Here is a 22,384-nt window from a genome sequence, read left to right as displayed (position 1 = left end):
AGCTCCAGGGACCACAGCCTGCTGCCTTGCCAACAGCAAGGGTTTAAAGGTAACGATGTTATGATATTTTACAAGAATCTCCCTCAGGGACCCTTGCACTGACCAACTGGTTGGAGGGTGTGAGGTAAAACGCCAAGTTTGCTTCTTACCACAGGCTTCATTACTTGATTCATTTGAGGACACATTTCTGCAAGTTAACAAAAACCCAATAGCCCACGGGGAGAGGATTTAAGTGAGGGAGGGGTGGAGAATTTCCATCCCCGAGGCCGGCAGTCCTGACTTAAAGTAAACTCCACCCATTCTCCAGTCCCCACTTGGTTCTGGGGCCGCGACCCTACCTCTGTGGTCCAAAGGCCATTCTGTTTCTGAGTCAGGGGGCCTGAGCTGAGGCTCTGGGAGTTGGGACACTGTGTCCCACAGGTCATCTTCTTCTCTGGGTTGGCTATTCCCCCTGGGACGGCAGATCGGAGTACGCCGTTGGAGGACGGTCCATCTTCCAGCACACCTGGGAAGGCAAGGAGAGGATGGCACCAGAGGCTGCAAATGGCAGGCATTCTAAACAATCCCAAGATGGCGGAAAAGAGGGCAGCCCAAACGCCTCCCAGAAACTACCATGTAAATGTGTGTCTTTTTATATAAAAATGAGATTTTTAAAGTAATTTTGTTGCTTGACATTTTTTCATTAACACATTGATGACAACTTTTCCTCACCCTTGCCCATTCAGCCATGTTATTTTTAACACAGCTGCTGGCTGTATGGAAAAGCCATCATTTAATCAATCCCCGCTAACTTCCTAGCAATAATGTTACTGGAATAATACTCCTTTTGATTAATAATTTTACTTAGTTTTCTCTTGGGATAAATTCCTAGAACTAAGGTCGCTCACTTGAAGGTTACACTGGGTTCCTCCCCTCCCCCCATCTCCACCAGTAGAACTGAGCAAGTGTATCCCATGACAAATGCCAAGAAACATAGAACTTTAAGTAAACAGCCTCACTGAAAAGCAAGAGAAGGACAAGGGGGGAATTCACAGAGCATAAAAGGTACCTTATTTGTAAGCGAAAAAGGCCTGCGAAGCACAGAGGGGACCTGCCAAGAGCTGGAGAAGCCAGCCAGATGCTGCAGGAGTTATGGGGTGAGGGAGCAGCCCGTGAGGGCGTCTGCTCTCCTCCACCAGCCTAGACTAGATGGCCACTGGGGCTTGGCTCACAGTAGGGTGCTGCACTCGGGCATTGAATTTCACTGGTAAGACTCAAGTTCAAAGAGAGAATAACTAAGAATTTCAAGATGGCAGCCACTGAGTCCAAGCCAGGGTCCTTGGGAGCCCAGCGGGGCCTGCACACCATCTGGCTGCACCATGCAGAGATACCTGCTGCAGCTGAGAGCAACCAGCAGGGTTTGTTTGCATAGGGTATACTTCTGGATAATGAAGGGGAAGATATTGCTTTTTGTGGTGTTCTGTACTTACCAATTTTGGCACATTTTAGAACTAAGAAATACAAGTTAAATCCTCACAATAGGACCACTGGGTTCTTTGCTGGTTGTCCTGAAAAGACTGCACCTGGCAGTGGTCAGTAGCCTGGCTGACCCTGTTTCAGCTGGTCATCAGAATTTCTCAGCTCACCTATCAGGCTCCTCCACAGGTCAAGCACGAAGCACCTAGCTGATTGTGTGACTCATAAGTCAAGAATGTAACCAACAAGGCTAATGAGAGGGGCCTGGGGAAGAGACAGCTGGTGCCATGCCATAAATAATATACGCATAAATAAATAACAATGTCTGTGTCCGACATTGTTAGAGCCTTTGTGTGCATTGTCCCATTTAAACCTCACAGTGCCCTGCGAACCAGGAATCCTTTATTCTCACCTAGTAAAGGTGGTCCCTGTATGGTGCTAGGCACCAGGCCCCATCTGTGCACCTACCATGGTACCACTGTCTGCCGACTCCAGCCTGGAGCGGAAATTAAAGTTTAACTCCAAATCTGTGCTTTTCTGACACTTGGGATGCAAGCAAGTGCACCCCCCCTTGGGAAGCTACCAAGTCGGCAGTTCTCGATCTCGGGGTGTAGGATACCCTCCAGGGGTGTCTTCAAACACAGATCCTAACATCTGCTGCCCAGACTTCTGATTCAGGAGAGCCTTGGAAACGTGAATTTCTGAAAGTCCCCCTAGACTCTGAGGCAGAGGGTTTCAGAGACTTAAAAGCTTTATTATATTATGACTGTAGGTGTAGCTATGAACAGACCTGACTGCCTGCCTGTCTATATCTTACACATTAATACTCTTCTTGGTCTTCAGGGTTATAGGCAAAAACCTTTATTTTTTCACAGTAAACAGTATAATAAAGTAAGATAAATTTGTTAGCTCCTTAAAATTTGTGTGCCCAAAGAGTGCCTCGTTTTTTTAACATCCTCCACACAATTTCTATCTCGTCCAAAAGACAAACCAAATTACCGACTTTGCCAAAAGGTAGGAAATGGATGTGCTGATGCTTGATATACTATAACCAGCGGCTTCCTGCTGAAGCTTCTGGTTTAGAAATGACGCCACGTAGGAGGGCAGAATAGAGAGAGGGGTTTAAAATAGCAGCTGGCAGCCGCACAGAGAACGAGCTTGCTCCCTAACCCCAGCACCTGGCTCCTCCCGGTCAAGGTGATTAGAAAGTCTGCCCAAAGTCATGAAGAGAGGCCTGCAAGTGTTTTCCCTCAATACAGAACTCAAAGTGTAAGACCTTGGCGCTGTATTTGGGAAGAGTCTCTGATGTCACATCAGACGGATCCCTGGCTCATCGAGTCCTGTCTAGGCTCCGATCCAGAACACATGCCCATGGTAATTTCATCTGAATTGAGGTATAAATTAAGTTATTACTACTCAACCACTTACTGAGAGTCTGTCTTCTAATTTTCAAAATGAACTAGAATAGGATGGTGTCTGTCCGCCATTTCTTTAGTCTGATGAATAAATGCAGATTGCACATGTCATATAATATGTTATGTGACCTTTGGCATAGGTATTATTAGATATCCCAACAAACTATTCAGTAACCCTTGCATTCATGGGCAATTGATTTTGGACAAGGATGCCAAAATCATTCAAAAAGGAAACAATTTCTCAACAGATATGTTAGAGACTCATGCGCAGAAGAGTGGGGGAATTCCCTACCTCACAACCAACACAAAAGATAAATTACAAGGAACCAAAGATGTAAAAGTAAAGGCTAAAACCGTTAAATATTTCTTTAAAATATAACTGGCAAGCCGGGCGGTGGTGGCGCACGCCTTTAATCCCAGCACTCGGGAGGAAGAGGCAGGTGGATCTCTGTGAGTTCGAGGCCAGCCTGGTCTACAAGAGCTAGTTCCAGGACAGGCTCTAAAAAAGCTGCAGAGAAACCCTGTCTCGAAAAACCAAAAAAAAAAAAATATATATATATATATATATATATATATATATATATCTGGCAAATATTCAAGATATTAGGTTAGGCAACAGTTCCTGGGGAAATGACCCAAAAGCACAAATCGAAATGATGAATCCATAATTGGACATGATCAAATGCATAGGTGGCCATGGACATGAAGGTAATCCAGAGGATGGGAGAGAACTTTCAAAAACTATACCCCCGCTCTCGTGGTCCAATAATGAAAAAGACAAGCGATTCAACTAACATATGAGCAAAAGATCTGAGTGGATGTCCGCACAAAGAACACCTGCAAACGGCCAAGAATATCCCAAGCTGTAAGAAGTTACCACTTATGATTTAAGAAAACAAAAGCCGGAGACTAAGCAGAGTCACCGCCGTGGAGAACTGGGAAGCCCCTACACCGCTTCTGTGCCGGGCAGGGTTCTGGCTGCTTCCCCGTGCCAGGCTTTCAGAAAGGAAGACACAGCCTCTGTGGTCCAGCAGCACCACTTCTATGTACACACCTAAGAGACATGAACATAGCCACACAGAAGCGTTCACATGAACATTTGTAAAGGTTAATCTCGGTTGCCAATTTGGTGGTGGGGCTTAGAATCGTTATGGAAGCGAATCTCTGAGCATATGTCCTGAGAGGCATTCTCTAGTTTTGCTTGGGTGAAGAGGGAAGACTCTCCACTCCTAGTAACTAAAAAGGAGAAATAAACCAAACATCCCACCAGCTGGTGGGTGGATGGATATTATTTGGTAATACAGATGATAAATTACTGATGTATGCTATACACCAGCTGAGCTTGAAACATTATGCTGACTGAGAAGACAATTACAAAAGGTAGCTTATGATTATACCTTATAAAATATTCAGTATTCAGAAACGGGCAATTCTAGAGACGGGAAAGTAGCTTGATTGCCAAGGACGTGGGTATTGGAGGAGATGAAAAATGACTCCTAATAGGTATGGTATTTTTTCCCCCAGGTAATGAAAATGTTCTAAAATTGGTGGTGCAGGTGGCTATACAACCAGATTATAGTTAAAGAGAGCAGGTATTAAAAGGGGGAAAAAAACCCATGAGCAACACGTTTCAGACTGTTTTAGTGACTGAAGAGAAGAGACTAGCACAGCAGCAGCTGGGGAGAGAGCCTAGCTTCTGAACTGGCTGGACCTGGGGGCAGCAGCCACAGCAACTGTCTGCCAGTGCTGTGGAGGTGAGGTCTGAATTCTTCCCCCAGTCAGGACACCCAGCAGGCCACACACAGGCTGCGGAGGGGAGTAGCAGCCCTAAGGGACAGAGAACCTCAGCTCTAGCTAGCTTTACTTTTCCTGTGCTCTCCCTGGAACCTATGTCTTCTCTCCGCCTACTTTCTTGGCTCTCTCTGACCCTTCAGTGGCGGCTCCCTATTCATCTCTCCTCCAAGAATTCCATAGAGCAAATCTGAGGCTGTCCTCACCAGGTCTCCATAGTTACTTCTGGCTGTTCTGACCTAGGCTATAATACAAGTTCAGCTCCCTCTGACGTCATGCGCTTGCTGCTTCTAAGGTGCATAGCTGCTGGTGAGTTACTGTGAGCACTGGCATCCATCCTCCCTCCAGGTTGCTCCAAACACTTCTCTGCCCCTCTCCTTCCTTCTTCGCTCCTTTGAATAGTTCTCCTAAACATTTAAAATGCATGGACTGTGGGCTGCTCTGCTAGAAACAACACAACAAACCACACCGATGGGTTTTTTTTTTCTCGCAGTAGTCCAAGGGGAAGGTGTGAAAAGGCTGGTTTCAAACCGAGTATGACGCCTGCCTGTAATCTCAGCTGAAGCAGGCCCATGGTGAGTTCCAGATGGGCCTTGTCTATATAGCAAGACCCTGTCTAAGTAAGTAAATAAATAAATAGTTCGATTTCCCCTGAGGCCTCTCTCCTGTGCATATAGATGGACACCATCTCCCTGTGTCTTCACAGGGTGTTTCCTAACTTGTCCTTTATATCAAGACAGCTGTCACATTAGACTCAAGCCCACTCGGATTATCTTTTAAAGGCTCTGTCTCCAAATACAATTATATTTCAAAGTTAGGGGTAAGGTTGAGAATTCATTATAAATATATTTTTAAAGATTTGTTTAGTGCTGGATGGTGGTAGTGTACACTTTTAATCCCAGTGCTCAGTAGGCAGAGGCAGGCAGATCTCTGAGTTTGAGACTAGCGCTCTAAAAGTGAGTTCCAGGACAGTCAGGGCTACACAGGGAAATTCTGTCTGGTGGGGGGGGGGTGTTATTATTTATTTTTATTGTATGCATATTGATGTTTTGTCTGATATATCTCCATGAAAAGCATGTGTCTGGTGACCTGGAAGGTCAAAGGGGGCACCATATTTCCTGGATCTGGAGTTACACATGGGTGCTGGGAGCCGAAGCAGGTCCTCTGCAAGATTAACCAGTACTCTCCAAAACGTGCCACCTCTACAGCCCCTAAACTCCATCCCAGAGAAGACTCAGGGAGCTGGGTAGCATAGGGTGCATCTTTGTAGGAGGGAGTGGTGGATGATCTGAAAGCATGCTGATGTAATGATGTCTGAAAAGAAGGGATGAGCACCCGCATATCTTTTCCTCTTCTGTGAAGCTCACTTTAGGCTACATTCCATCACCCAGGGAATTGTTTAGCTGCACAATCCTGAGAACCCATGAAGCAGCATCCTTAGGGTGACAGCAAGTGCCAGGGTGACACTTTCCATCATGAGAAGTTGGTAGCTTTCTTTGGTTTCTGCTGGGCTGGGGGTGGTGGTGTTATTTTATCTCTTAATCTTGTTCTACTTCTGTACAGTTTCAGACAAGGTATCCTGTTCATGGCCTCTCCTCTTACCACAAAGTTAATAGATCTAGTCAGCGAAGGAGTTTAAAATGCCCTGTAGGTGACCCTTTTGACTGATCTCAAGGTGTCTGGAACCACCAAAGTCTCCTGACTTTTCTCTTTAGAGTCTTTCTGAGTCTTTCGATGTAGTTTTATATTCTGCTATGAGGAATGTTGGTGTCCCCCATAAATTATACGCTGAAAGTTAATGCCCAGTGCAATAGTAAGACAGGTGGGACCTTCAGGAAGAAATTATCATGCGAGCTCTACCCTCATGGATGAAAAGCTTTTATAGAACAGTTGGAAGGACTTGCCGTCCCCCTTTGGTCACGTGGGGAAGTACCAAAGGGCACCCTCTTTGAAGCAGAAACTAAATCTTCACCAGATAACAAAACTGCTGGTGCCTTGATCTGGGGATTCTCACCCTCCAGACCTTGAGTAATACATTTCTGTTTCTAGACTACCTGGTGTAGGTTACTTTGTCATAGCAGCTGAGACAGACTAAGACACACTATTTTCTCTTATCCCTTGGTTTAGCGGTTTTACTAGTAGTGGACTTTTAAGAAAGTGGTAATTGATTTCCTGGTTGTGATTTATCCCTTGGCATTTTCTATACTTAATGCAACTAGATTCTAAAGTTGCTAGCAGATTGTTCTCTGAGACAGTTATTAAAAAATTACATGATTTTTCTTTATTGGATCTAGACATATATATTTAAGGAAACAAAAATGAAAAAGCTTTGATCCATTAAGTTGTTCTAAGTTTTGAAGCTGTAAAAACACGCAAAGGACTGAAGCCTCTAGTATGTGTGTTAGGTGTCTACCGTGCATCTCAGAGCATGCTCCACTGGGGTGCATGAAACACCTGCCTCAATACTTTGTCACGCGCTAATTTAGTGGGAATTTAGGGCTCCTCTAACAATGACTGAAAAATAAACTTCTGAATTTAGATAAACAAAACAAAACACCAGCATATTGTTATCAACAGAGTGGCAAAAGTTAGGGAGCCCGCCATCCTCACTGCGGAAGGGCGTGCGGCGCGGGCTCCCTAGCACACTCCTGGTAGCGCAGTCTAGCCAAGCTTCATGAGCTCACCACTGCAGATCAGCAGATAGAAGGCCTCTTGCCATGGAAGAGTCCTGCTGAGGACATTCTTTATGCGCCTAGAGTAAATGCCGTCAACATAGCCACGGCTTGATGATTCCTGGATGAATTGGTTGCCTGGTTATTTGTTTATTTATTGGTTTTTTGAGACAGGGTTTTTTCTGTGCAGCCCTTGCTGTCTTGGAACTCACTCTAAACCAGGCTGGTCTCGAACTCACAGAGATCCACCTGCCTCTACTTTCCTGGGTGATGGGGTTAACGGCGTGCGCCATTGCCTGACTTTTACACAACAATTCTGAAGTATGAAGTGGACTGATAGAGTTAGAAGTCAGGCACGTCGTGAGGATGGAGAAGCGGGTGGAGCAGAGGGGTGCATGAGCAGCAGGTTTCATGTTGGGAAAGTCGGTTATAGCCTATGCCATTGTGGGTTTATTCGTATGGTCCACAGAAAATGGACCAGGAGGATATCCAGCAAGCTGATAATTATGTATGTATGTGTATATGTATATGTGTATGTATGTGTATGTATGTATGTGTGTATGTGTGTATATGTATGTATGTATGTGTGTATGTATGTGTGTATGTGTGTATATGTATGTATTGTGTATGTATGTATGTAGTATGTATGTATGTATGTATGTATGTATGTATGTATTGGATAACAAATGGGACCAGAACCACAGAATTGTTAAAGGGGTCATTGTAATAGTTCTACATTTTTCCAGTTACATTATGAAATAAAAGATGATTTTAAAAACAGATTAATAATGTATTCCGCATTTTTTCAGTAATAACTTTACATCCAGCCAGAAATGTTGTATTTTTAGTTATTATATTTAATCAGATATACTATAAAAATTGCAATCAAATGTAATGGGCATAAATAGGGCATAAAGAATATATGATAATTAATAAATTGCTGTATTTTTCTATTCTCCAATGTTCAACCTCCCTAAAATCAGTGGATGAGATGTCCAGCCTCTGGGACTCCCAGGTGGACGTCCGGCCTCTGAAACTGCCGGGCTGTGGCACCCACAGCTGTTCAATTCAGTTTAAGCTTCAAGTTCAGTAAGAGATCCTGTCTCAAAACCTAAGGTGGAGAGCGTTTGAAAAAAAAAAAAAAACACGCTGTTCTGACCGCTGGCACCCATAGCCCTCCACACATGTACATGAAACATAGACATACACCTTTATAATATTTATCTTGGGGGTCAGAGCAGGGGTTGAGTTCCCTGCCTACACCTCTAAGTCTGTTTTGTTCTATTAAGGACCCCTGGAATGTGTGAGTCTGTGACTTAGATTTCTGATCACTCAGTGAGTGCCATTGGTGCTGGACTCGCTCGGCTGAGTACTCACTGGAAGGCAAGTGCTATAGCGGAGCAGGCTCTGCCTTGGAGCCCATCCCAGCACCGCACTCTTGCAAGCTGAGGGCCTTTCGGAGACAATCACATCTACCATGTCTTTGGTCACCCCAGTGTCAAACTCTGCAGTGGCAATAAACCAGAACCCAGAGGCCCAGAACAGCCCAGTAAAGATAGTCAGCCAGTGAAGACTCCAAACCCAGGTCTGTGCAGCCCCAAAGACATCTTGTCCTATCTACTGTCTTAGTCATTGCCCCTACTACTTAACATCGCTAAGCTTCAATTTCCTCAGATATGAAGTGAGAATCATGATATCTACATCAAAGGCAGGTGATCAAAGGAAAGAGAGTAGGCAAGCTGGCACACAGTCAGGATTAATCTCATACCGCCCCACCTCCAGGCACAACGACAACCTACAAATGTCTGATTTCAGATCCTTTCCTACACGGAGTAGGTGGGAGAAATAGGTAGGGACAAGAAGATGTCATCTACAGTCAGCTTTGCCAAGTTAACAACTTTACCTCTCGTCTGGTCAGGGTGGCCACCTCCAAAGGCACATAGACCAGGAGCTCAAGGGGCCCCGAGGGACCAAGGCAACCAGGAGGTTAAAGGTTGGAAACAAGAAGTGAGAGACCCAGTTGGCAGCGGACTGATGTTCTGTCAGGGTCCAAGCACTCCTGGTGAGCAGACGGCCGCAACGTGACTCATGCGGCAGGGATGAAAATAGAGCTCACAGCTTCTGTAGGACAGATAATTGGAGGCCTGGCTAGCTCCTGGATCTTTGTCATGCTGAAGAAAAATGAACAGGACCAGAGAAAAGTCTACATGGGAAGCAGATCATAGTGTTTTGAGCCTCTCTGGGGTGCCACACTCTGTCCTAAGGATCAGGGAAGAGGGTCCAAAGCAAAGTAGGGTGCATGGGGGTGGGAGGACTTCAGAGGTGCTGGAGAGAGGCATCATAGAGAAATCATAAACACACAGGACCAGCCAAGGAAACACAGAAGCCAACTCTTGGTGGCCATATGTCCCTGGTTAAGAAGCATGAATGTTGACCCAGATGCCAGTTTGGAAGCAGAGATCCTAAATGGCTGCCTTCCTCTTTGTGATTTTTCCTGGCTATTGGAAGGTATTTCTAAGATCTTATCTTCCAACCCTGGACTCGATACATTGGAAATCTCTCTCAGAAGGCTGACTCAGAGCTTTTTGTTAAAAAGTTCCCTGAACTCAGGTGGCAGAGGCAGGTGGATCCCTCTGAGTTTGAGGCCAGCCTGGTTTACATAAAAAGTCCCAGGCTAGTCAGGACTACATAGGAAGACCCTGTCTGAAACAAACAGAAAATATACATAAACAAACAAAACAAAAAATCCTCCCCTGAATGCAATACAGTATTTGGAAAGAAAATGGAGAAAACTCAAAATGCTATTGATTAGGATAACATCTGCAACCACCCTCTGAAGGGAAAGGTGTGAATGGGCTCAGGACGACCAGCCACCACGTCATTCCTGGTCATGGTCACACATGCAACTCTCCTCTGTGGCAGTCATGAAGATGGCAGGATCAATTAAACCCCACAGCTGGCTTGATTTTCTGTTTCTGAACTATGGCAATATACTCTTATTTCCTACTCCCTGTCATTTCAGCTTTTGTGAGATTGTTCAGAATATAAGTTTAAGCAGATGTTTCTCTCCACACAAATCAAATTCAAGCTCCCCTGTCTTGACAAATTCAAGCTCCCCCATCTTGACAAGTTCCAGGAGGTTCTGGAAGTAGAAGCAGTTGGCTTTGCTACTCGTGAGGGGCGTTTGTTTATCCAGTGCAGGCATTAGGACATTGTCAGGCACAAAGTCTGAAGCTACTCCTGTGAGCTGACCTTACCTTTCGTGCCGATTCCATTTTGAAACAGAAGTTTTGTTGGCGTGTCATAATGGAACCAAGATGTCAGGGTTAGGTTCAGCTGTCAATTTGACAGAACCCAGTCACTTGGGAAGAGTTCCATCCCCAGGACCTTTAAGATAGAAGTAGAGAATGGACTCCTGCGAGTTGTCCTCTGACCTCTGACCTCTACTTGTGTGCAGTGGCACACACACACACCCATGCTCACACACAGGCACATAAACAAATAATGACCATTTTAAAACTTAAAAAACTTCCCACTGTCCTCCCTTCTTGCCTGCGAGCTCCACTATGCTGTGGTCCCGATTGTTTCCTCTCTGCCTCAAGGCCTCTTCTTCAGGAGACAATCTTTGCAGCCTCCTCAGAGATTCTTGACCCAATTTACCCAAGCAACACCTCCTTGCTCTCTGTCAGCACGAGCCTCTCTGCTCACACACTACCCCGTCCCCCAGAGACACACTGGGTTGAAACAGCCATTTCTGGAATTTACTTTCTGAGGCTGTAAGTTAATGTCTAGGAGATTGAAGAAACAGCAGCAGGCAATCTTGAGCCAGGCTGTTTCGTCTCTGTTTCAAGTTTATGGACTTTTCCAAGTTTAGTTATAACATCCTCGGGTATCACTGGTCTCATGGTCAGAGGCTACATGAAAAGCAATGAGCACACTTTGGGCTGGGGAGGCAGCTCAGTGGTTAAAGCATGAAGGTCAGATTTTGGATCAGTACTGCCAGAGGCAGGGTGTGGTGGCAGTGAGGATAGCTTTCTTGGATGCCTTACTTCATGCCTTCTCTAAAAAGAGCCCGTAGTGTCCTCTAGCCATCCACTCAGGGGCCAAGTGTTCCCTAGAGGGAACTATGAACCAGGCAAGAGCTTCATACCCAGAAGGTGGCTTCCTACTGGCCTTGTCCCCTTGATCCCTTGCATACAGCAAACACTGTGACCCCTCCAGGCCTGTAGCAGCCATGGAAAGGGGTTACATACGAGGAAGCTTGAGGGTGCAAGGGCTGAATCCTGTGGCCAGCAGCTGTAAGTTAGGGGTCCACTGTCATGATGAAACAAGATAACTGAGTACTGGCATCAGTTCAGTCGATGTCTGAGCTCTTCTCTGTCTCACTCCGGCTCTGATGGCATGACGGGAAGAGTGATGACCTGCCACTGAGACCTCGTCTGACGACGGGGATCAACGACATCCTGGATTACCCATGAGGACCTTTAAAACTAGAAGGAAGGTTGATGCTATACCGAGTTCATCACCTGGAGGTCGAGCCATCTCAAGGTTGTTTAGAGGGTAGATGGGGACCTTCCTTAACCATCAGGAAATCAAACATTAAATAAAACATTGAGCTGATGTTTGTTGCAGAAGCATCTGGATTTTGAAATGAGTTTTGCTCCCTGCTCATCTTGGCATGCTTGGTTGCAATGAGCCCACATGTGACAGATGAGGGAGAGGCCACCCTTGGTGCTGAGACACATAAGAAAGTAGGGGAGTGGGCAGGCCTCCGCAAAAATGAGGGAGAGGGAAACCCATGCGATGATTGGTTGCAGTTGTGTGTGGTTCACCCAATGAGATCCTGTCAGGCTTCTGACCTATAGTCCTGGAAGATAAGAAGCTTGTGGTCGGTTATTCCAGCAGCAACAGGGAATTGTTACTGCTCACAGGATGGATGTTTTCCCACTCTGCCTGCAGGGATTGTACAAAATTGGGTACTCAGCAACTTATGCACGGATGCAATAACTCGGTACCCAGCAACTTAGATCACACATGATGACTTCTATAACTCAGACCAATTTCACTCATTCTATGCTTAGGTTAACAGGAAGACATGGAGTAAAGGTTGTGGGCTGGAGAGTTACTCCAGCCTTTGTGCTGACAAGGAGCTGACTGTTGTTAGCAATTCCACGGTGGCCATACTTGAAGCCCGAGTATCCACATGCTGCAGGCCTCCCTGGCTAGAAAGACTCAGCCAAGGTCTGATGCATATGGCCCTTGTGTGACTTTCTTGTGTTCCTTCCTGGATTTTCACGTTGTTTTCCTCCTTGAGCTCCATTTATTATTATTCTAAAGTTCTTTACTGGAAATATTGATTTGCCTTAGTCACTTTTCTATTGCGAAAGTCTTAGTCACTTTTCTATTGCCACCATGATCAAGGCAACATATGTTCATATGTTTATGTATATACATGTATAGGTGTATTTAATTTGGGGCTCATGGTTGCAGAGTTTGAGTCCATCACCATCATGATGCCGTGAGCATGGGAGCTGGCAGGTATGGAGCTGGAGTGTTGGGGACTGTGAACTCCCAGACCCTGAATTTCCTGTAAACAACTTGTTTTGCAGCTGCTCTGAGCAAACAACTTATTTTCCTGTGCTTGCAGCTGCTCTGAGCACAAGACAGGGGAGTGGTTTCTAGTGGGCTTGCAGCTGAGAGTTGGGGCATGGCCATTGGTCAAGGAGACCCTATGTAAACTGCCCTGAAACACAATAAAGTTGGCATTCTTGATTAAAAGGAGCATGCTTGGTATTCTTGTTTCAAGGATGGACCTTGTGTCTGTCTGTGTGTGCGTGTTTCAATCTCCAGCCCTTGCCTGGCTCGCGAACTGCAAACTATCTGGTTAATATGCTACAGGTGTACCATAGTACACATAGTAGAACCAAACTATCTGGTTGATATGCTACAGGTGTAGTGCCGTAGTACACATAGTAGAACCAAACTATCTGATTGGTATGCTACAGGTGTAGTACCGTAGTACACGTAGTAGAACAGGTTGCAGTACACTGGAGCAGCAGCTGAGAGCTTTCATCTGTATCCACAAGCAGGAAGCAGAGCTAACTGGAGATTGCATGGTCCTTTGCTACCTCAAAGCTGCAGTGACACGCCTCCTCCAACGAGGCCACACCTCCTAATCCCTCCCAGACAGGTCCACTAATTGTTGATCGAGCATTCAAATATATGAGCATATGGGGGGGGGCATCTCATTTAGATAAGATAAGACTTGGGAAGATAAGGCCCAGTCTGATCCTTTGTCACAGGCCCCACCCAGGTCAACCTCTGTGGACCCAGAGAAGCACAGGGAAAGTTTTCCAAATGGCAGGCTGCAGAGACGATTTTCCCCAGGGGCACACGAGGAAAATTAGACAGCATAGCACTTCAGGAGTGTGGAGCTGGGTGACCTCCTGTCTTAGCACGGTGGCCCGGCCTCCTCAACTCCTTCAGCAGGAGCCTCCCCGTGCATGCCTGTCTTATTCTCTGCTGTATTTAGTTTCCCCAGAACACTGAATTCTAACACAGCTATGTGCTTTTCCACTGCCCTATACTTAGAAGGCAAGCATGAGAACAAGGACTTGTGTTTTGCCACTTCCCCACAGAGCCCAGAGCAGTCCTTGTTACATAATAGTTCCTCCATAAACACTAGCTAAGTTAATCGCCCCCTCTGTGTGAATATGGGTGTAAAAGATATTTTCTTCTTTAATTTACTGGATGATGAATTCCAAAGGCCTTGAACTCATTGATCTCGGGGTAGATTTTTTTGAGGAACGCCATGCATGGCTTTAACTCTGTCACCTAGGGGTCCACCAACCTTCATCAGTGGCCCTGGCACCATCCCCTTTCCCCTTAGAAGCCCACTGGGAGGTCTACATGGAGGGATGCTATGCTTCCTGATCCTCTAGAGAGTGCCTATGAGAAGCAAGCCGCGTGTTGCTGTGTGAAACTGTAATGCCTGGACCAGCTGTGTTGATCTTCCTGTTGGCTGAGGGTAGGTCGGTAGGAAGGAGCTGACCCCAGAGTCACCCAACCTCAGCACCATCATGACTCCAGGCTAAATTTCCTCACTATTTAGTTCTTTTTGAACTGAACTTCTTTCGCCCTCAGTGGGGTGCATCCCAAAAGCAATCTCACCCCCCAGCATCACTGAGAAAAGCAACGTGGGAAATACCCTCCCTCCCATGGGGGTCTAGTCATTCTATGGGATTGTTTTTCTTTTTATTACTGTTTATATCCAAGAGTTATCCGTGGCCATTGAGTCCTTTTCCCAGTTTTCTATGGTAGCTCAGTGGTTAAGAGCATTGCCTGCTCTTCCAAAGGTCCTGAGTTCAATTCCCGCCAACCACATGGTGGCTCACAACCATCTGTAAAGAGTCTGGTGCCCTCTTCTGGCCTGCAGACATACACACAGACAGAATATTGTATACATAATAAATAAATAAATATTTTTAAAAATGTTTTCCAATTTAAAGTTCTTAATTTGGAGACCCCCCACCAGTTTCTCCTTGCGGAGGGTCTACCTTCTGACCTCTTTCCTCCTCTGAACTCGGCAGTGTTAAGCCACAGGGTTAGGATGGAGTCAGGGGAAGGCTAAGAAACTGTTGAAAACCCGAGTCCTTGCAGCCCACAGTGTTTGAAGGGATGGGTTACGGGGGAATCTATCCTCTACAAGAGGCTGAGCGTGGCCACACATCCTTCTAGCCGGCTAGATCCACCGTGCTGGCCCACAAGAGCTCGTGGCTACGGGGCACTGCCCAGGCTTCTGTAGGGCAGGCGTCTTCCTGATGTGGGATTCCTCCTGTATGCTGTGAATACCATGGGTTAATAAAGAAACTGTCTTGGGCCTGAGCAGGGAATAGAGGTAATCGGGGAAAACTAAACTAAATGCTGGAAAGAAGGAGTCAGTGAGAAGCCATGTAACCCTGCTGGAGCCAGATGGAACTTTACCCGGTAAGCCACAGCTACGTGGCCATACACAGATTAATAGAAATGGGTTAGATTAATATGCAAGGGTTAGCCAATAAGAAGCTAGAGCTAGTAGGCCAAGTGGTGATTTAATTAATACAGTTTCTGTGTGATTATTTCGGGGCTGGGTGGCCAGGAAACAACAAGCGGTCTCCCTCCAACACCTTCCTGGCATGAGTTTAGAGAAGTGGTTGGCTGTATCCTCAGGGCCCTTTCAAGTCCAAATGCTAATGAATCACTCTTGCATTTTATATATTTCCATTAATCATTCCCGAATGCATTCATCCAGGCTTTCTCCTGCCCCTTGCCCATACACGCATTTCACGGGATGTGCAGAGAAAGTCAGCTAAGTGGCTGCATTCCTGCAGCCTGTTCCCAAAGCCTTCGCTAGAAAGAGAAGCCTGCTTCACGACAGGCTGTGTCATGTAGGACTCAGCGTGGAATTTGCTTTACAGTCAGATCCCCGTGGATCTGCATGGTATAAACTCCTGACACTTCTGTTTGTCGTTGGCAAACACACAGATGACTTTTATTTCCAGAACATACTGGAATAGTTTGTTGTTGCTTTGGTTTATTTGGGCTTGGGAGGTAGGTCTGTTGTTCCTCTGTTGTTATTGTTTGATCAAAGGGGTTTCCCAAACAACCAAATTGGAACATGTGTATTTATTCTTTGCTACGAAATTTTCATCCCAATGGAGGAGGCCGGAGGAATGGATTCGGAATCCAGCCCCTTTCCAGAGTCTAACGCATTCAGCACCTGGGGGTTGGCTGTTCCCGGAGCTCCCTGTACCCTGCAGATGCCGGAAGCTGCTATGTTCTCTAGGGTTGGGGATGTTGTTCCTTGTGAGGATGGGGTCTTTTGCCTTCTCTGTGTGGGGGGATTTGGAGGTGTTTTCTCCAAGACGTTCCAGCTGTGGAAAGGCAGGGCTGTGGGCAGGGGCACACTCACGCACCCCGTGGCTCACGCTCGCTGCTGGCAGCACTTAGATTGCAGCTCAGTGTTGTCAGGGCTCAAACCGAGTAACACTTACGCCAACCCTCTTTAATTTTCTGAGACATGCAATTGCTGAAATCTAGTTAATTTTGAAACATGGAATCCTTGAAATACAGTTAATTTAGCTTGAAACGTGAAGGCTAAATTGATGGTCTTAGTGCTTAGTGTTGACATCAGTTTCATAAAAAAATTACCCTTTGTCAAAAGTCTGCTGCAGGCTGGTTGTTGTTGTTCAGTTTGCCTAAAAATGAAGTAGTTAGCAAGCTCCTGATGGGGGTAGGGCCTTAGGATGCATCTTCTGACTGCTTCCATTTGGAATATAATTATATAAACGCATTTGAACTTATCTAAGTGAACTGAACTTGGAGCTGCTCCATAATTTAGTATGCTTGTCTACATCATTTTAAAGGCTACAACTCCATGAACTGTCTTGATATATGGAGAAAGGGATACATGGGTGAGACCTCTCTCTGTGTTTTGTGGAACAAAATGACTTCTTGGATGACAGCTTCTAAACAGAGTCATTGCCCATCACATGACTGCACAGGGACTCTGTGCTGGAGACGGTGGAGCCCGTATCGTGGGGTGCACAGTCTCCATCTTTACGTGTGCCTGTCAGTGGCGTGTGGTGAAGCTGGCAGCGCTGGGCAATCACGATGATGACTCAGACAATGGTCCTCATCCTCCAAAGCTGGAGATGTGGTGGACAGTAGGCGTGCTGTTCCTGCACTCAAAGTAATACTTACAGTTCAGTTCCTATAAAACACAGGAATTTGGGTAATCGGTGTCTGAAACGCTGGCTGTTACTCAGAATGTCACTGGCTTCCTAGTTGTGGGGGGAGGGGCGCACCTGTGAATTGTTTTTGCATTCTGGTTGTTTATACGTGGTAAGGAGTGGCCTTGCCAAATTTAATGTGCACAGTTTAAGGTGAGTGGTAGGTTTTTAGAAAGCCATTCAAGAAACCTTTCCATCTGCGAAGCTGGCATCACTGTCTCGGCTTTACAGGGAAACCAGCCCAGAAGGTGGAGAAATCTGCCTCAGCTAGTAACAAGTGAGACGAGCAGCGGTCACCATGGGATCCTGGTGACCTTTGACTGCTTTCTCAGAGCAAGAGATGTTTTCTTGGGCCATTCTGCCAAATTGTAATTTACCCATAATGATTTTATTAAAAGATCACTTTGCCAGAAACGAATCAAATACTCTCTTTACTGGGGGAAGTTGGGAATCTGAAATCAAAATGGTGGGGTGAGATGGGGGTTAGCAATCAATGTCTGAAATACGGTCCGGTCGTTGTTTTCAACTTAGTCTAGAAAATGTTTGCTGGAACTGAAACAGCAGAAGCAAACACAGGCAGGGGCTGGGTTTGGAGCAGGAAGAACAGAGCAAAGGCCCAAAGAGGCAACCAGGACTCATGAAGGGGTGCTAACAGGGAGCCTGGCCACACACTGAAAAGATCCTAGACTTTAAGGAGGGGCGTGGGAATGCTAACCACCCCGACTTAGCAATTGCATGGTGTATGCATGTATAGATATTTTACACTATAACTCATAAATATGTATGCAACAATGTTAACTTCAAAATAAAGTAAAAACAGCCAGGTGTGGTGGCACAGGTCTTTGATCACAGCACTTGAGAGGTAGAGGCAAGCAGATCTCTGAGAGTTCAAGACCAGCCTGGCCTACAGAATGAGTTCCGGGGCAACAGAGTGAGATCCTATCTCATAAATAAATACACATTTTTTTAAAGTAAAAACAAAAGTCCCTTCAAATAAAAGAAATGACAAAAAATAAGCAGGTTTGTACTGTTGGCTGCACAGCCCCAGCTTGTGAATGTCTCGTTTGGCATTTTTTTAAAAACATGGACTAATGATGCCAAGGAAGTGGAGGCAGAAAATAAAGTCTGGGGGAACTTTGGGTACCCAGGTGCATTCAGGAAGTTGCTAATTTATTCTTTTGGAGAATTAGCATTCTGGCTGACACAGGATCTACTCATGTCATGGAAACCAGATTTCTGGGTACTTCACCATTAGCGAGCTCTGCTGGCGCTCTTCTTTGTCTGGGTTTCCTGAGCTCATTCAGGTCCCACTTGAACAGAAGGGGGATGCAGAGGTACCAGAGGGGGAGGCCTGCTGGCAGCCTTTCCTTACCGCTGTCCTTAGCTCACCCCAGTCTCTGCAGAGCCAGCTTTTATGAATGTGAACCAGCTGGTGATGGGCAGCCGGATGCGTGCTCCGGCCGGGGTGGGAGAGGAAGGGACACATACAACAGAAGGTCCTTAGAAGAGTTTCCAAAAATCTTTCCAAAATTCCTAAAAGTCCTTCCTTCTAAGGACTTCTAGAAGTAGGTGCCTTTGTGTGCAGGCTAAAATCTGCATTGCATGGGAGAATCTGAAAAACCAAGTTGGAATTCTGGCAGCCTTTAAGAAAGAGGCAGTTAGAGACCTGTGGGTTCATAGTGGATGGAGACGTGCTTGTTCGTGTCTCCTGCTTGGGTACTTCTTTTCTAGTTATCCTCTCTCAAGCTCAGCTGGCTCTGTCTGGTTTGATCGTTTTCAAACAGGTTTTTAAAAAATTTATCCAGAAAATTGAGGTGTGTTCAGATGTATGCTACACGGCGACAATTTCATAATATTAAAGGAAAACCGTATTTACTTAATAAAATTGCCAGATAATAAATAATATAACATAAATTCCTGCTAAGAACACCGAAAGTTCTCAAAGTACATCCCTTCTAAGAAGGCTAAAATGTATAACCTGATACCCATCCATATTAGCTTCGAAGGGCTATTATAACAAAGAACCCCAAACCAGAAGGAGAAAACGTAGGCATGACCTGGCGGCTAGCCTCCCTTGAACACTGTGTTTCTAAATAAGAAGCAGGGCACACCGCACTCCGGAAGCCAGAGCACTGAACTCTGAAGTAGCTTAAGTCTCTGCCCGGCGGAGGAGTCCGCATTCCCCGTATCTCTTTTCCATGCTTCTCTGGCACAGAGACCCTGGTGGGATGAGCACTCGCTATCCAATCCGAGGTGGCATGCTAGCCAGTCACGGCTGATAGACTTCCACTATGTAAGTGGCTGCCTACATGCAACACAGCAGATCCTGAAACTATCTCAGCACCCCTTTACCCACCCACGGGCATTGCTGTCTTGTCAGGGGACACCACAGTAGCATCAGCAAATGACCTGATGCAGAATCCCATCATCTCACTGATCCGGAAGTTAGAAGCTGAAAGTCACAGTCGTTAGTAGTGAGTGCCTCGTGGAGGTTGTAAGATGGAACCTGATCGGCATCTCTCTCGGCTTCGTGAGTGTGTGTGTGTGTGTGTGTGTGTGTGTGTGTGTATGTGGCCCTTGGTGTTCCTGTAATCCCTACCCCCATCTTCAGGTGGCATTTTCCTCCCTGTGCTTGTATCCAATGGCATCCTTCTTCCAAAGGCATGAATCATTGGATCAGAGTTTACCTTAATCCTTTGTGATACAATTTTACTCAATTCTATGAGCAAATTCCCTACAAATAAGGGAATCGGGGCTTGAGCACACCTTTCTTGAACAAATAATTCTACCCATAACACATTCCAATCAAAACTACCAAGAATATTAGACATTTGAAAGCAGGAAAGAGATCAGCAAACACTGACTCCATGAGTCTAAGCAGAAGTAAAGATGCAATACGAACTATACCTCTGTGTCTGAAACTTGGGAGCTGGTGACACTATATAACCTTGGAAGGAGGAGAAGGGGTTCGTGAGAAAGCTCTTTATAAAGAAACAATTCCGGATTCTTTCCCCAACACAGCAGATCTTAATGGCTGCCCTTACTCTTTTCTGAAAAAAAAAAAAAGTTGTAGTTTTGTTTATTTAAAAGTTTCTGCCCTGAAGGTAACTTAGAGAAACTGAGGTTGAGCTATTTGACTGAAGATGTGACCACTGAGCAACCAGGCTTCCTCTCCCGCTTGGATAGGCACAGCTCCTCCAGGTAGGAAGAGAGCCTGCTCAGTGCAGTTCAGTCACAAATACTCCACCTCCAAAGGCCTAGCAGCCAGGGCTCCTGGGGAGGGGAGGGGATGCTGAAGACACTGTGGCTTTGGACACAGAACTCAGGATTTGGGCTGCGTCTCACTTGAAAGCCTGCTCTCTGAGAAAGACTTTCTCAGGACCAGAAAACGATGTGTGAGCCGCCAAGGGAGGAAACAGTCAGCAGTCCTGCCCAGATGTAACACGGATGAACTACAGTCATGACCAGTGTGGCAAGATATCCCTAAAGGGGCAATACTGGCACTTAGACCTTGGAAGGAACCAACAGTTGTCTAATTGGACCTAGGGACACTCAACAGGAGGGAAATCCTGCACAGTATTGTAAGCTTACCTAGCCTGTGACAAGTGAGGTCATTCATAGCTCTTAGAGGAGAATGTACCTACTGTCACGTTCCTAAACCAGTACAGCTCCTAACCACAAATCTAAATATTTATCTTTACACCTACTGATGAACGCACCTCCCACCCCCATCAAATGAGTTCCTTTTTGCAGCAGATGCAGCCATCACAGAAAGCCACAAAGGGTCACAATGCAGGGAACAAATGCCTTTGGAGTGCCCAACCACGACTGATGCATCTACAACACAATCCCTACACCCAAGGATCAGAAAGAACCAGGGGACCAGGAAGTCTGCTGCAGGGTTGTGTCTTCTGGATACGACAGGAAAGTTACGACCAGGAGACCAGAACAACGACAACAGCAGCTGACACGCCAGCATGGATGGGGGACATCTCACGTGGTTCCTCCCAGAGATGGACAACTACAAGCAGCAGCTGAGAGAGGGAGAATTCGTCTTCTTCAGGTGTGGCCCCTAAATGGTTAACTGATACCAAGTGGTCAGCCCTAAAACATAAATCTACAACACTAAATCGGCTCAGAAGGTTGAATCTATGTATTTATTTGAATATATATATATATATATATATATAAAACAATTTAAAGAAAAAGGTCATGAATTTAAGAGGGTGAACTATGGGAGGTCTTGTAGGAAAGAGGGAAGGGATAAATGGTGCATTTATGTTTAAATTATGCCATTAATTAAATAAAAATTAATATCTAAGAAGAAATTTCTATGTATTTAATCATGTCAAAATAAAATTTATGCAGCCGGAAGAGAGATGATGTGAACTGGTAATAGAGTCAAATTTAAAATAACTCTTCAAGCAACTAAAATGAAATATTGTCTGAGGAAGGGGAAGGTAATCGTGTCCATTGTAGGGTTTATCTGGGCACAATTGCTCACAAAATAATACAAAACGAACCATAAACACTGACCTAACCAAATTTTGTCCCAGAGGTATTGGGAGTGGTGGTGGGGCTGCAGAAAAGCAAAATCTCACCTTCTGGGTGAGTAACGAGCAGTTACCGTTGGGCTGGACAGTAGAGTAAGGCTTGAATGTTATTTAAAGACTTAAAAATAAACACTGCCAGAGATGGTATACGCTACTGAATGTCCTTACTGCTACGAAATTGAAACCGGAAGGTGTCATGACTCGGTTTCACAGCAAACCTTGAAGAACTATAAACTTGGTGTATTTATAATCTCGAAAACCATTTTCTTTTAGGTTTTCAACTATAATTGGGTCAGAGTAACTTTCCATCCAAACTACATCTGAGGTTCTCCTGGTCACTAGGATTGAATACACCTCAGATCCATCACCACCCACAGCATCCTTGTGAGCCAGCTCTGCTTTGTCCCCATCCATGCTCCTTCCCTCCCTGCTGCCAGAAAGCTCCCAGCACAATGGCTACCCTATATCTGGAGAGCACCAGGTACGAGGAACCTGTACATATTTCTGCTTTTGCTAAAGTAGCCTGGAACTACCTAAGACCCATCCAGCTCTGCCTCCTGAGAGTGGGGGCTGAGGGTGTGCCATCCAGAGTCTACCTAGATTTAAAGTCACCCTTGATTGAAGACAAGTCACTCTGGACACTGTAGACCAGAAACCCATTTCAGCTACTGAGCTTAGAAAAATCACTCTGGGCACTGTAGACAGAAACCCATTTCAGCTGCTGAGCT

The 22,384-nt window shown here is 45.6% G+C and overlaps 1 protein-coding gene across 1 annotated transcript in view; it reads right to left on the bottom strand.

Moving 5' to 3' along the window:
* Baalc (BAALC binder of MAP3K1 and KLF4) overlaps positions 1–22,384 on the bottom strand; it is a 50,052-nt gene that overhangs the window by 11,481 nt on the left and 16,187 nt on the right. Inside the window, exon 2 of the mRNA XM_038344278.1 lies at positions 339–505. Within this exon, the coding sequence (XP_038200206.1) occupies positions 339–505 (167 nt within the window). The remainder of the gene's footprint in view (positions 1–338; positions 506–22,384) is intronic.

This window comes from Arvicola amphibius, chromosome 9 (assembly GCF_903992535.2).
Source record: "Arvicola amphibius chromosome 9, mArvAmp1.2, whole genome shotgun sequence".
Taxonomy (NCBI): domain Eukaryota; kingdom Metazoa; phylum Chordata; class Mammalia; order Rodentia; family Cricetidae; genus Arvicola; species Arvicola amphibius.
Note: the sequence above shows the minus strand (reverse complement) of the source record. Positions and strands in the feature narration are given on the sequence as shown.